The 14,536-nt window shown below is 40.8% G+C and overlaps 1 protein-coding gene across 4 annotated transcripts in view; it reads right to left on the bottom strand.

The window, feature by feature from the left end:
• The window catches only part of RBKS (ribokinase), a 97,989-nt gene that overhangs the window by 63,306 nt on the left and 20,147 nt on the right, over positions 1–14,536 (bottom strand). For all 4 annotated transcript variants that reach the window (XR_007135176.1, XM_047782381.1, XM_047782379.1 and 1 more), the window contains exon 2: positions 3,254–3,386. Coding sequence is in view for 3 of the 4 variants with exons in the window: in XM_047782381.1 (XP_047638337.1) it covers positions 3,254–3,386 (133 nt within the window). In the remaining variant the exon portion in view is untranslated. The remainder of the gene's footprint in view (positions 1–3,253; positions 3,387–14,536) is intronic.

The following is a 14,536-nucleotide window of genomic DNA, read 5'->3' as shown; positions in this document are numbered from 1 at the left end:
GGATCTTGAGCTCTTTATTTTATCAAGGGCCTCCTGAGCTGCCCATTTTTGTTGTTTAGAAATAACATCCTTCTTTCTAGCATTTGGCCTCAATGGAAGGGAGGAGGAAACACTTAAACAAATCAGCAACAGACTATGAAAGGTGTCCTAACGGGCTGCTTGCCCTGCCAAGACTTTCATTTTCTATATCTGCCTGAATTTTTAATCTCAAAATATCATCTCCAATTATCCTTGGACCATGGCCTTGGCCCATGACTCAGTTGAGTATCTACTACACAACTCTTAACTTCCTGAAATGTTTCATTACATGTTTCACATATGCATCTTGGTGGACTCTTACTTAATAATCCTTGTCGGAGTTCCCGTCGTGGCTCAGTGGCTACCGAGTCCGACTGGGAACCATGAAGTTGCGGGTTCAATCCCTGGCCTTGCTCAGTGGGTTAAGGATCTGGCGTTGCTGTGAGCTGTGGTGTAGGTTGCAGACGTGGCTCGGATCCCGTGTTGCTGTGGCTGTGGCTGTGGCCGGTGGCTATAGCTCCGATTAGACCCCTAGCTTGGGAACCTCTACATGCCGTGGGAGAGGCCCAAGAAAATGGCAAAAAGACAAAAAAAAAAAAAAGAAAAAGAAATCCTTGTCACAATATCCTGACAAACCTCTCTCCTTAGCTCAATATAAGATGTTGTGCGTGTGCCATCAAACACTGTGCCTTCGCCAGGGCTTGCATTTTTGCTTGTTGTCGGGCAGTAGTAGGCACGTTAATCTTGCTAAGAAAGCCACAGGAAATTGTCTACCTGTTTTTCTTTTGCTCCATCTGCTCATTTTTATTTTGAATAATTTCATGATTTTGGTTTCTACTTGAAATTTGGCACCTTAAAAAAACTGCTCTAAGGCAGTTTAGCTGACTTGCTTAATAAAAATATACTAATTGAATGAAATCATGATTAACGGATAACAACTTCTATTATAAAAGACATTTTCTTTCTCTTTTTAAAGAAGTCTAATAATATGATGCAATTTGTTTAAGGCTAAATGAATCCACATCTAAAGGTCCCAGGGCATCTAAGCAAAGTAACCCCATAGAGTTTTTGGCTGAGGCCATGTGTTCATATCCTCTGTACAGACTCCCAGGTTACATCTCATTGCAGAGCCAAACAAGAGACCACTAACTCAGGGGCAGAGTAGATAAGAACTTCCAGAATTGTTCAGGTGCTCCCATAAACTATCATACACAGACCGGAAGAAAACACACAGCACCTGTACTGAATATCCTCCTAACTGGAACACGTCCCAAAATACAGCCCTCTGCCTTCTATCCGTCTCAATTCCACTCCTATGGGTTTGTGATTCAGGTCCCAAGTTCACTTTCACAATTCAAATACTTCTATTTTGTTTTTCTCTCTTTGCCTCAACTTCAAAAGACCTAAAATAAAACCACTGTCAAAATCTTTGAGTTGGATAAGGCCCCAGGGGACATCCGTTTTTGACTTTAATGGCTACAGGAATAGCTTTGATAAAGCTTCCAGAAGGGGGTTCTGCAATCTCACCTTCCACATCCTCAGCTCTAGGGAACTCCCCTCTCCCCAGGGCATCCATCCTTGGTACCCTGATCCCTCTACTCATTCTCTGCCCAGGGTTTCCCAGCCAGGAAATGACACCATCCTGCTTCCATTTCCCAAGCCCCTTTAAGCCTGCACCATCTGATGGCTCCCCAAACCCTCATTCCTAATCAAGTATAGGGTGGGTCAGCCCTAACATTTTAATCAGCTCCCTCTCCCAGCCCCACAATTCTTGGCACATATTAGGTCACCAATAATTAATTGCTAATATTTTAAATCTAAGAAGAGCTCAACCTTAGCAAATGAGCTTCTTAATTTGAATCTTGTGCTTCATGTGATGTTTTTGACCAGGTAGCCAAGTGAGAATTATATCATCAGTTGGAAATAAGGTACAGTTCATTAGCAGGTGAAGTGGTAATTGTATACTTTATACATCATTTAAAGACTCCTGTGGAGAGAGAAGTGCTGTAATGCAGTGGGAGATGACATTCCAGAGAAATTCTGATAAAATCCACCCAGCTCACAGGAGAGAGATCATTCTTTTAAATTTCTCATATTTTTCTTCTTCTCTACTGTGAAGACCTTGGCTCTTTCCTAAAACAAATTATCTTTCTTGTGATACCAGTAATGCTAGCACCTTACAATTTCATTAAAGACACAAAAGTTGAACTTTTGGCCGCCAGTTTTGTTTCATTTTCAGGTATTTCATGCAGAATGGCTGGAAATAGGGTTACTGTATTTTACATGTTATTTCTTTATATACCTGAAAACAGAATTATACCTAAACACCAGTTATGTGTAGCTCATGAAGGCCCAGATTCCTTCTGATCCAAGATATAGCATGAGAAGAAATAACTTACAGATGAGTAAGTCATCAGCTATTCGACCAAGTTTCCAAAAGCTGTACTGCAGGAGTGAAACCTGCTGAAAACAAGATGATTCATGCTGGTGTTTAGAAACTGGACCACAGAAACCCACTGCAGTAGGCTAATTCACCTCTCTTCCCACACTCCAGTTATCAACCCATTAAATGCAGGGAATAAATTCAGGAAATGCAGCATTAAGTTATTTGAGGACTGCTGCGGCCCAGAGGATTCAGTGAGGTAGAAACATATAAAGGACAAGGAAGATGACCCCCTCCTGTTGAAGAACCTCCCAAAGCCTCAAACAGATACTCAAACCTGCACGTACACGTACTTGTTGGAGCAGCACGGTTCACGATAGCCAAAAGGTGGAAACAGTCCTCTCTCAGCAGATAAACGCATAAAACAAACTGGTAAATACAGTGGAATATTATCCAGCCACAAAGGGAATAAAGTACGGATACATGCTATAAGGTAGAAGAACCCTGAAAACAATATGTTAAGTGAGAGAAGCCAGACACAAAATGTCACATATCATATGATTCCATTTATAGGAAATATCCAGAATAGATAAATCCATAGAGACAGAAGGCAGCCTGGTGGTTGCCAGGGGCTGAGGGGAGGGGGGAATGGGGAGAAGCTGCTTAATGGGTAAGAAGTTTTACTTTGCAGCGACGGAAATGTTCTGAAACTAGACAGAAATGGTGGTTGTGCAACACTCTGAGTTGTACTAAATCCCACTGAATTGTTCACTTTAAAATAGTTTTTAAAAAAGCCTCATCTTAAAACCAGGGTCTTGCCTCTAGAACCCTCTCTACTGTCTTTTCGCTTACCTTGCCCACCATGGATGTCTTGGCTCCGAGCCTGGCAGCCTGGACACACTGGTTGGCACCTTTCCCTCCAAAGCCGATAAAAAACTTCTGTCCATGGATGGTTTCTCCAGTTTTTGGCAAACGAGAAGTAAGGCTATCACAATTTAAGTGGAGAAGGGAAAACAAAACAAAACAAAAAAAACCACATCGGTAACTGCAATCAATTGAACTTCTTCAGAAGACAGAGGGAAGGTTATCTGATGGAGCCGCTGCCCTTAGCAGCCAGAACCACAAGCAGAAGCAGGGAAGATGATCCTTGAAGATAACAGTCAGTGGTTTGCATCGCTATGGAGAATGCATCTTGACAAAAATTTCTCTCCCCGCCATGGCCCCACACCCATACTGTTGTAGTTCTACTTCAGATGACAGTTCTTCGTGTCTGGACTGCATCGGGGTAGTTGATGGGTGCCTCTGTTTTCCATCCTGGGGAACTCTTGGAGGGAAGTAACATCAGATTCCACCTTTCCAATGCCCAGCCCAGAAATTTATTCACAGTGGGTCTTAATAAATGGGACCACGTTAAAGTATGTTTCTGTACAGGTTTATCTGGTCACTTAACAAGAAGCAGGAAGTATGCCAGCATTCTAGTAATCATGTAATAACGTTAGGAGAAGTTGCAGTTCCAGGCAGTAAAGAAACGTATTTGTTTCTTTGGGGGTGGGGTGGGAGTGAGGTATTTAGATGGAAGGATTAAGGTTTTAGTCCTAGTCTATCCTGTACGCCGCCTAGTTCATGCTTTGACTCTGAGAGCATCTCTTTTAAAAAATGGATTCTAAAGAGTTAAGTTTAATTTTTTTTACTATAGAAAATTCCAAAGATATAGAACTAGAAGAAATAGTAAGCTTCCCATACTCCCATATACCCATCATCCAGATTCAGCTGTTGTCAACTCATACCCAATCTCTGTCTATACTGTACATTCACTGCCTTCTCCAAGAGGTGAAGATTTTTACTGCTATGTTACTGCCTAATGAGGATAGTATGAAACGAGGCAAAGGGAGTACAAGACTTGCTCCAGGACGTGGTTTTTGTAACATTAATGGCGGGAGAGATGCGAGGAAACACAAATTTTGAAGAACAGAAGACTTTAAAATGGAAAAGGAGGGATGGTATGGGGTGAGTAGAGAAGATGGGCTCCAGTGGCATGAGGACGGGTGGGCTGGCCGCAGAGTGGCTCAAGGGCCAGTTGGAGCCAGTGGAGAGATGGCAGGTGTGCACACCCCCCCCCACCCCAGGTGAATAAGCTTTAGTCGGGAAAGAAAAGTCAAGAGACAAGTTCATGATAGGTCTATCGAGAGCCTACTCTGTTTGAGCAGATTAGAAATTCATCCTCATGTCCCACCTAGGCTGAGGTCAACCTGAAAACAGCATCGTATTATATGAGAGTAACAGAACAATGCTCACCCCTACGGGTCCCTAACAGCCTGTTTGCAGTGGGATGACGTGCAACTGATGCCAAGAACAGGTGATCATGTCAGTGAAAACCAGGTTTGACCTGTGAACCTCCTTTACCCAGGTCTAAAAGTCTCAACAAATTGGGCTAAGACTACTCCCTTCCCTAGCAGTGCACTGTCAAATATGGTTATTTGAGATTCAAAAGAGACTCGTCAATAATTTGAAAACATCCCACTCTACTCCTCCCCTTTTCCATTCTATTTTTATCTTGGATTCTAAATGCGTTTATAGTACTGATGAAAAAAATATACATCTACAAGGTTCACTTCTGAAAAAGGTACTCAATCAAGAGAAAAATGGTTTTAATGTAATGTTATTATCCTGTCATTTAATTTAGCAATGACAAGTAATGATGAGATTTTGATTTGCATCAGAAATCTTAAACATTTTAGGATTCTGCTATGAACAGGCAATGAGTAATCTGTGTGATTGAGTAACTATGTGATTTCTTGGCTTATTGATGCTGCTACAAACAACATTCATAACAACCTTAAAAAGAAAAAATATCCAATGTGGCTAAAAACAGGCCAAAATAATTAGTAAGACTGTCACTAAAGAAACTTATGACTTCCACTATATTTATACTTAGATTTGGGTCACAATTCACTGGTTTGAATTAAGTGTGTTTTTTTATTATCAATTATGGGAAATCATGAAAAACATATCACCAGACTATTATTGAGATGTACGTCTATGTGGGGGAGGCGTGAAATTGGGGGTACAGCGTGTATGTGTTTGACGTGGGAGCAGATGGCTGGGATTTAAACTCATTTCTAAACAACTTATAATAACACAAGCACTGTACTAATTTAGCCATCACTGAAATTCCTCACTCCGTTGGAATTTTACTATTTTCTTTTCCTTCTGCATCTCAGTCCTACTCTTTTCTCTTTCCTCCTTCGATTGTAGCCTGTTCCTGCAGTGAGGACAGGGACCAAAGTACCATTTTATCCCCATTTTCTGACTGAATGAATCTTTGTTAAGAGTCTCCTCTGCTCTCAAGGGAAGCAGCCTATGCTACCCCAAAGTATGGCTGTAGGAGTTTAGGACATGCCACTGCAAAATATGCTGCTTTGATATGTTGATTATTTTGAGCTATAGGCAACCGAAAAACAGCAAATGCAGGGAGAGGCTTTCTCTGAACTCCCCTTATCTGCCTAAAGACAGGTCCTCCCAAAAGAACTCAACTGTCCCCTCTCCGGGAGTTTCATCAACTTTTGTCCCAGGAGAGGAGACTAGAAGTTAAGACCACATCGAGACAGACATGGTCAGAGGCTATCATATCTCCCATCTACTCTTCTAAGGGGCCATTCATCTTTCCTAAAAGTCATCTACTCTCCCTTAAAAGACCTACCACTCCCCTCCCCCTTCCTATGAAGATGTTACTTAATCCTGAATTCTAAGTCACCTTGGAAAATGGGTCCTCTCCCATGTATACCCCTGAGGGATAAACGTTAATAAACTTTTGTTTTTCTCTTGTTAATCTGCCTTTAGTTCAGGGCTCTCAGCCAGGAACTCGGCAAGATAGAGGGAAAGTGATTTTTCCTTCCCTCCATCTCTTTTCCACGTCCCCCCTGTAGAGCATCCATTCTTTCTCTAGAGATGCAGAAGTACTGACAAATGGGAAGGTGGAGGCAGGGATGACTATTCACACGTCTGGCGATTACAATCTATGCTTTACAAGACCTTGCCCACCAGATCCCCAATATGGGCAGCATGTCTCTCCTGTAAGCAAGAACCGTCACCAGAACTCATACTCTCATTCCTTCATTCGTGCATTGAGTCAACAAATGTTAAATCAGTGTTTTCCAGTGTACCTCCTACAGGGCGAAATTAGGGGGCTGACAATGAGATAGAACCTAACCACATGCAATGCAAGCAATACATGGGTGACCAAAAAACATGTCATGGAGTAAGATTAGGAAATGCTGGACCTGATTCATATTTTTTAAAAGGAAAAAGATACACGAGGGAGTTCCTGTTGTGGCTCAGCTGTAATGAATGAACCCAACTAGTATCCAGCAGGACATGGGGGTATGATCCCTGGCCCCGCTCAGTGGGTTAAGCTGGCATTTGCTGTGAGCTGTGGCTATAGCTGATTCCTGATTCAACCCCTAGCCTGGGAACTTCCATAAGTTGCAGGTGCGGCCCTAAATAAAAAGACCAAAAAAACAAACCAAAAAAAAAAAACACATTTATGTTCTCAGATGCTATGTAAATGCATAGAAAATGAAATGTTAATAAATATCCATGAGAAGGATGGGAGCGGGGAGCAAAAATTCATGTTTTACTTTATATACTTATGCATGGAAGAATGTGCAACAAGACTATCTTTGTGTTTTATGGGAAGCCACTTGCTACCACTTCAGAGTCATCTGAATTGTCCGGCAGGATGCAGAGCAGGCATTTTGATACAGGCTTTTCCTGCTTTGCTTTCCCTGGCTCTCACTCCCTGCGTTACAGTCCTGCATAGAGGATGTGCACTTAAGCCTTGTCTTATTGCTCTCCTCTCTGCTGAACCCAGATTAAGACAGTTTATTACTGATTTATTTGTTTCTGAAAAGTGAATGAACTGGAGAGTGGAAAGTAAAATGGAGTGCAACTAGAACATTAGTTATAAACAGGCAGATGGATTTCTGAACTATAGATTCTAATGTACTTTGAATTAGGCTTTCCTATTGAATTTTCTTTATTAAAATCATGACATTATGGTCAGGTTCAGCAAAGGACCTGCGCAAAACACCATCTGTTGGATGAAAGCATCACTGTGGGCCATCCCAATTCAAATACAAGCCAAACGTGGGAATTTCCATTGTGGCTCAGTGGAAACGAATGTGACTAGTGTCTGTGAGGATGTGGGTTTGATCCTGGCCTTGATCAGTGGGTTAAGGATCTGGCATTGCCGTGAGCTGTAGTGTAGGTTGCAGATGCCACTGGGATCCCGAGTTGCTGTGGCATAGGCTGGCAGCTGTAGCTCTGATATGACCCCTAGCCTGGGAACTTCCAAATGCCGTGGGGTGGCCCTAAAAAAAAAGCAAAAAAAAAAAAAAAACCCAAAAAACAAACCAAATATGGCAGAGACAGATAAAGGGTTCAAAGGGGCCGGGGGGTGGGAGGTGAGCAGTGGAACGGAGGAAGCAGTTCTGGTTAGATACACCTTTGCTACCATTTTTAAAAGTTAAAAATACTGTAAATTTAGGGAGAAAATCAGTCCAAAAAATATATTTGAATTTAAAACAAATTCATAGCTCTAAAACTGCCACAACAGGAGTTCCCGCTGTGGCACAGCTGTTTAAGGATCTGGTGTTGTCTCTGTGGCAGTGTAGGTTCGATTTCCGGTGCGTCACAGTGGGTTAAGGATCCCGTGTTGCTGCAGCTCTAGCTGCGCCCTGGCCTGGGAACTTCCACATGCTGTGGGTGTGGCCAAAAAAACCCAAAAAAAAAAAAAACAAAACAAAACTGGACAGGAGACATGGATAAATGTTCATAGCTGGCCCCCCAGTCTTCCGGAGCACAAGAGGCCGTGTGGTTAGAACCTGGTTGTGCGAGGCAGGAGGCCTGAGCCACCCACTGATTGTATTACCTTTGACAGCTCTTCCCTCTTTGAACCACCTTCTTCTCTTGCAAAACAGGTTTAATAATACTTGTCAACTCCTTAAATGCCTGGGTTTTGTGCTCTGAGTTCTTTCACTGACAGGTGTTATCAGAACAACTTATCAATTGCTTTTAACTTCTTGACAATGATGTGCCTGCTACAGATTCTCAAAGGTGATTCAAACCAAAGAAGGAATGACCTGGTGAAACAGAGATGAGTCGTCTTTGGACCAAAGAGGTCAGACGGATACTGGCTCCAGCCAAAAGTCAAGGGAGGTGTTGCTTTTTTGGCTTTTCAAATGCCATTCTTTTCTTCTTCGGTCTGCAAGCTTCTGACACACTGTACGCCCCTATAGCAGGGGACGGTACCTTGAGTTATTACCGAGTTAAAATTCATTCTGCTCGTGTATTATTCCGACTGCCTGCGTTCCTCAACTCTATCTGTTCTTCTCAGCATTTGTGTATGCCACATTTACCTGGGTGAGAGGAATTCCCAAACCAAGCTAGGGACTCTTCCTACCTCTGTAAAAAGAACTTAGCCTCACAACTAAAACTTCACTTGGTGGTTCCGAACCCTAAATTTGCCTGAAAAAAAAATTATATATAAGTTATTTAAGGAAATGAAACATGAATTATGCTTGAAATGGTTCTTAACGGATGTTGGTTTCTAACTCATCTTTTCCTAGCCAACAAGTTTTTGCCTGAAAAGCCATCTTGTCTGAAGATGCAGCCACTCTTGAGTTTATAGAACAAACAATACTCTATCCAGAAGGGGCCAGCCTTTCGTAGTGTCATACACTTGACCCATCTTTAGTTAAGTTTTGCTTATTGTAAGAAGACATGCGGGGCACTGGGAGAGGTAGTAAAGCTGAGCATGTTATGATCATACACGGCTCACTTCATTCACATCTCTGCTCAAGGGCTACCTCCTTGGAGAGGCCCGCCCAGCCCACCTTACAGGTGAGGTGTCCCCTTCCTAATTTAGTTTTTGCGAAGTAGTCATTCCTTGATTCTAACAAGAAACACTTGGTTGGGGATCAGAGCCAGCCTTTTAATGACTCATAATTGCATTAGTTCTCCAAGGCCCAATCCCCCAAGAGGTGACAGGGTGGGAGAAACTTTTAAATGAGGTCTTGGAGTTTTATACAGGACCGATGACATAGCTGCTGCTCCTTCTCCCCTCTGGGGTGGGATGGGGGAGAGACTAGGACTTATCCACCTTTACACTGCAGTGTAAACAAATCCTCTCAGGTGAAAGGAGGAGAGGTGGCTAGGTTTACGACCCCTAGGATGTAAATACATGCATCCAAGGAAGACGTCTCTAATAAATCTCTCCAGAGGTCTCTAACGTGCATGGTTTGTTTGCCCTTCCAACATTCTTTAATCCAGGTGCCAAGAGTCTTTCAGAAAGTGCTGATGACTGAGATGCATGAAAACATTCATGGAACATTGCTTCCCAACATTTCTCTTCATTGCTTCCCAACATTTTTCTTCATAGCGATATCGCTACCCAACATTACTATACTCATTTCTTTCTTTTCTCTTGCTCTAGCTTCTTTTAGATTAATTGTATTCCATTTTTTTTCTACGGATGTGTTATTAACTCTACCTCTTTTTTTTTTTTTAAAGTGATGAGCTAGGGTTTACAATAAGCACTTTAACTCAGCGTATTTCCGAACCAATACTAAACCACTTTACTTACAAATGTTATTTACAGTAGTATTCTTTCATTTCCCCTCCCTAACCTTTTGGCTATTATCATCATATAATTTACTTCTACATGATGTGACCCTTGCAACACTATTATTTTTATTTAAACTGTCAATTGCCTTTTAAAAGATGAAGTCTTTGAATTGACTGATATATTTAATATTTCTGGGGCTCTTCATTACTTTGGGTGGAGCTGAGTTTCCGTCTAGTATCATTTTTGTTCCACCTAAAGAATTTTTTTTCTATATATATTTTTGTCTTTCTGTCTTCTTCTTGGGCCACACCCATGGCATGTGGAGGTTCCCAGGCTAGGGGTCCAATTGGAGCTGTAGCCACTCGCCTCCGCCAGAGCCACAGCAACACCAGATCCAAGCCACGTCTGCAGCCTACACCACAGCTCAGGGCAACGCCGGATACTTAACCCACTGAGCGAGGCCAGGGATCAAACGCCCAACCTCATGGTTCCTAGTTGGATTCGTTAACCACTGAGCCATGATGGGAACTCCCTTTTCTTCAATATTTATTTGTAGTGTAGGTGATAAATTTTCTTGGCTATGGTTTTTCTGTCTTTATTTCCCCATCATATTTGAAGGAGATAGAATTCTATGTTGACAGTTTATTTTTCCAGTATCTTAAAAGATTTCATTTCCTTTTTTTCCAGCTTGCATTGTTCCTGACAAAAAGTCTGCAGTTGGTCTTTGTTCCTTGATATGTAATGTGTATTTTTCCTTCTGGATGCTTTTAAGAGTTTCTGTTTATAATTAGTTTGCAGGAATTCGATTACAGTGTGCTTTGCTGTGGTTTACATCATGTTTATTATGCTTGGGGGGGTTCAACTGAAATTCTTGGATCTATGTATTTATATTTTTCATGAAATTTGAAAAATTTTCATCCATTATTTATTCAAACATTTTTTGTGCCTCTCCCACTCATTTTTCTTCTTAGATTCCATTTATACATGATAGACTGCTTGTCTCACAACACAGAGGCTTTGTGCAGTTTGTTCAGTCAATTTTTTCTCTGATTCAACTTAATCTCTATTTACTGTCTTCAAGTACAGTGATCCTTTCTTCTGTAATGTCTACTCTGCTGATAAGCCCATCAAGTGAATTTTTCATTTCTGGTATTTCATTTTTCATTTAACTTCTATTTGGTTCTTTTATTCATCTTTCACTTTTCTCCTCAGCATGTTCATATTCTTCTTCAAATCAGTGGGCGTATTTACAGGGGCTTTTTAAAAATTCCCTTCAGCTAATTCCATCATCCCTGGCATTTCTGTATTGGTTCTGCATGACTTCTTTTTTTCTTGGTTATTGGGTAACATTTTCTTGATTCTTTGCATGTCTAGTGGCTTTTGACTGAATGCTAAACAGGGCAAATATTACATCGAATGTCTTAATTCTGTTGTATTTTTCCAAAGTTAAACTTTTTCAGGCAGTTAACCTATGGCTCTGTTTGATCCTTTGAGTATTATTTTTTGTTTTGTCTTTTCAGGGCTGCACCCGCTGCATATGGAGGTTCTCAGGCTATTAGGGGTCTAATCAGAGCTGTGGCTGCAGGCCTATGCCACAGCCACACCAGATCGGAGCTGCATCTCTGACCGACACCAAAGCTCATGGCAATGCCAGATCCTTAACCCAGTGAGCGAGGCCAGGGATCGTACCTGCAACCTCATGGTTCCTAGTTGGATTCGCTTCTGATGTGCCATGACGTGAACTCCTGAGCATTGTTTTTGAGATCTGTTAGAGTTTAGGGTAACCTTCATTTTAGGGCAAGTTTATCCCTTCTACTAAATTCCTTCTGTGATCTCTACTAAATGCTCCAGGGGTTCAACAATGTCTCTGGCTGGACACAACACAACACTTCCCATTCCTGTATAATTTCTAGGGCATGTTTAGCTTCGAGCTCTCCACTAGTTGACCAGCTTTGAGGAATTTCTATGTATGTCCATTTAGCATTTAGTGACAGAGTCACGGGGACTCCTCTGCAGGTTTCTGGATCTTTCCCTGGTTAGCTCCTTCCTTTCTAGTACACGTTTCCATAAATTGTAGCCACTGTAGTCTCTCTAAGTTATGGACTCAGTTTTCTCAGCTCACTGATGATGCCATGCTTTCCTTGAGTTCTTCCTCTCTGCACCATGGTCAGTAATGTGCTCCAGGACTCACCTTATTTCTTTCTCTTTTGGATAACACTTACGTTGTCCAGTATCAGAAACAGTTGCTTCATATGTTTTGCCCCATTTTCTAGTTGTTTATAGTAGAAAGGTAAGCCTGAGACTAGCTGTTTTTTTTTTTTTTTTGTCTTTTTGTCTTTTTAGGGCCGCACCTGTGGCATATGGAGGCTCCCAGGCTGAGGGCTGAATTGGAGCTGTAGCTGCAGGCCTACACCACAGCCACAGCAATACCGTATCTGAGCTGTGTCTGTGACTTACACCACAGCTCATGGCACTGTCGGATCCTTAACCCACTGAGCAAGGCCAGGGACTGAATCTGCGTCCTCATGGATACTAATCAGATTTGTTTCCCCTGAGCCATGATGGGAACTCCTGGTACCAGTTATTCTAATATGATCAGAAGTAAATATTTTTGAGTGAATGAATGGCCTATACCTTGAAAGGTGATTAAGTAGTTGGGATGACAGATGCCCACACAAATAATAAATTATACAATGAAGTGAGAGCTGGGCATAAGTGCTGTGTATGACTGTAGCCCAAGTATAATGGTTATTAAACAACTACAGTCAGAATAACAGGGACCAAAAGGGCTCATACCCTTCTTCGTTTTTCCAATGTGGGACAGAGGACTGAATATAGATGGTATCAAGAGAGGCGTATAGGTCAAAATATTGAAAATAACTTAAGAAAACTAAAATACCAGCTAATGTCAATTAATCTTTTTGGATAGGGAGGTGCAGAATGAGCTAATTTTGGAACTACAAGTTGCAAGAGGAGAGGGTAGGAGAAATACATAGATGTCTGTATGGGGGATCAATGAGTGGGGACTAGACAACTATAGGATGGCATGTTTGTGGGAAAATCAAGATGCAGAAAAGCAGCAGAAAGAATTGCTGAGATTAAAACATTTTTCAAAGTTCCTGATGAAAATCATTTTAATTTGCTGAAGACAAGCAAAGTATGATAGTGACAAATAACATAAAACCAATATTTTATTCTCTATGTTGCCCATTAATTACAGTAAATTTTAAATTTCAAAATGACTTCTGTCACCACATTGTAATTATCTCTAAGCTTCTTCTTCCTGCCATCTGCTGGTGTAGGTAAAAGAAATATAAATGGAATTAATTTTATTGTAAACAAAATATGATTAGAAGGACGAAATCAGCACACAAAAATAATGTATTCTGGAATCGGTTATTAAATTTTAAATTTATCTACTATGTTTGGTTTTTGATGCTTATGCCTCTTTCACATTCCCATCATAATGAATAATCAAGAATAGATTATATTGTATTTGAGTTTCACAATACATTTGTAAAATGGGTTAGGGTAAGCATTATCAGCACTTCTGTTTTAGGAAGAAAGTAAGAACTCAAAAAGTAATGGCATGTGAGATAAAGAATGTACATATGTATGTGTGTGTGTATGTATAACTGGGTCACTTTATGGCAGAAATTGACAGAACATTGTAAACCAACTATAATAAAAAATTCAAAAAAAGTAATGGCTTATCAAAATGTACATAACCGTCAGGCCCTGTACATAGGGCCCGAATTTTAACTCTGGACTCAGGATTCCATTGCTATGGTCTTTACACCATGCTATGCTACTTTCTCCGACAATCAACTTTCTCTCAAAAATTTTTAATGAAAAAATTTAAGATCTACTCTCTTAGCAATCTAGTATTAACTATAGCCACCCTGCTGTACATTACATCCCTATGACTTATTCATTTTGTAACTGGAAGTTTGTTCCTTTTGTCCCCCTTTACCCATTTTGTTCCCCCCCGAATCTTTGCCTCTGGCAACAACCAATCTGTTCTTTGAGCTTAATTTTAAAATTTAAAAAAAAAAAACAGAAAAACAAAAACAAACAGATTCCACAAGTGAGGTCAAATGATATCTGTCTTCATCTGACTTATTTCACTTAGCGTAATGCTTCCATGTCCATCTATATTGTTGCAAGTGGCAAGATTTTCTTCTTTTCTTACGTCTGGATAATGTCCCATTGTGTGTGTGTGTGTGTGTGTGTGTATACGTGTATAAATTTTCATACATATATGTAAAATATACTTTCACAATATACATGTAAAATATATGTATGTGAAAATACACACATGTATTTTACATATATACATACACATATGTATATGTATTTTGAGCTTATAAAACTGTACACTGCAGTTTTACAAGCTGAACCAAGATTTGAACATGGAAAGACCAAATGATGGTGCTCCTTCCCTTAGAGTTCAGAAGGAATGCAGCTGATGGGCAGAATGGTCTCAGAGTAAACTTTTTCTCCTTAAACCC

Source organism: Phacochoerus africanus, chromosome 5, assembly GCF_016906955.1.
Source record: "Phacochoerus africanus isolate WHEZ1 chromosome 5, ROS_Pafr_v1, whole genome shotgun sequence".
NCBI lineage: Eukaryota > Metazoa > Chordata > Mammalia > Artiodactyla > Suidae > Phacochoerus > Phacochoerus africanus.
The sequence above is the reverse complement of the archived record's forward strand: the minus strand, read 5'-3'. Positions and strand labels throughout refer to the sequence as shown.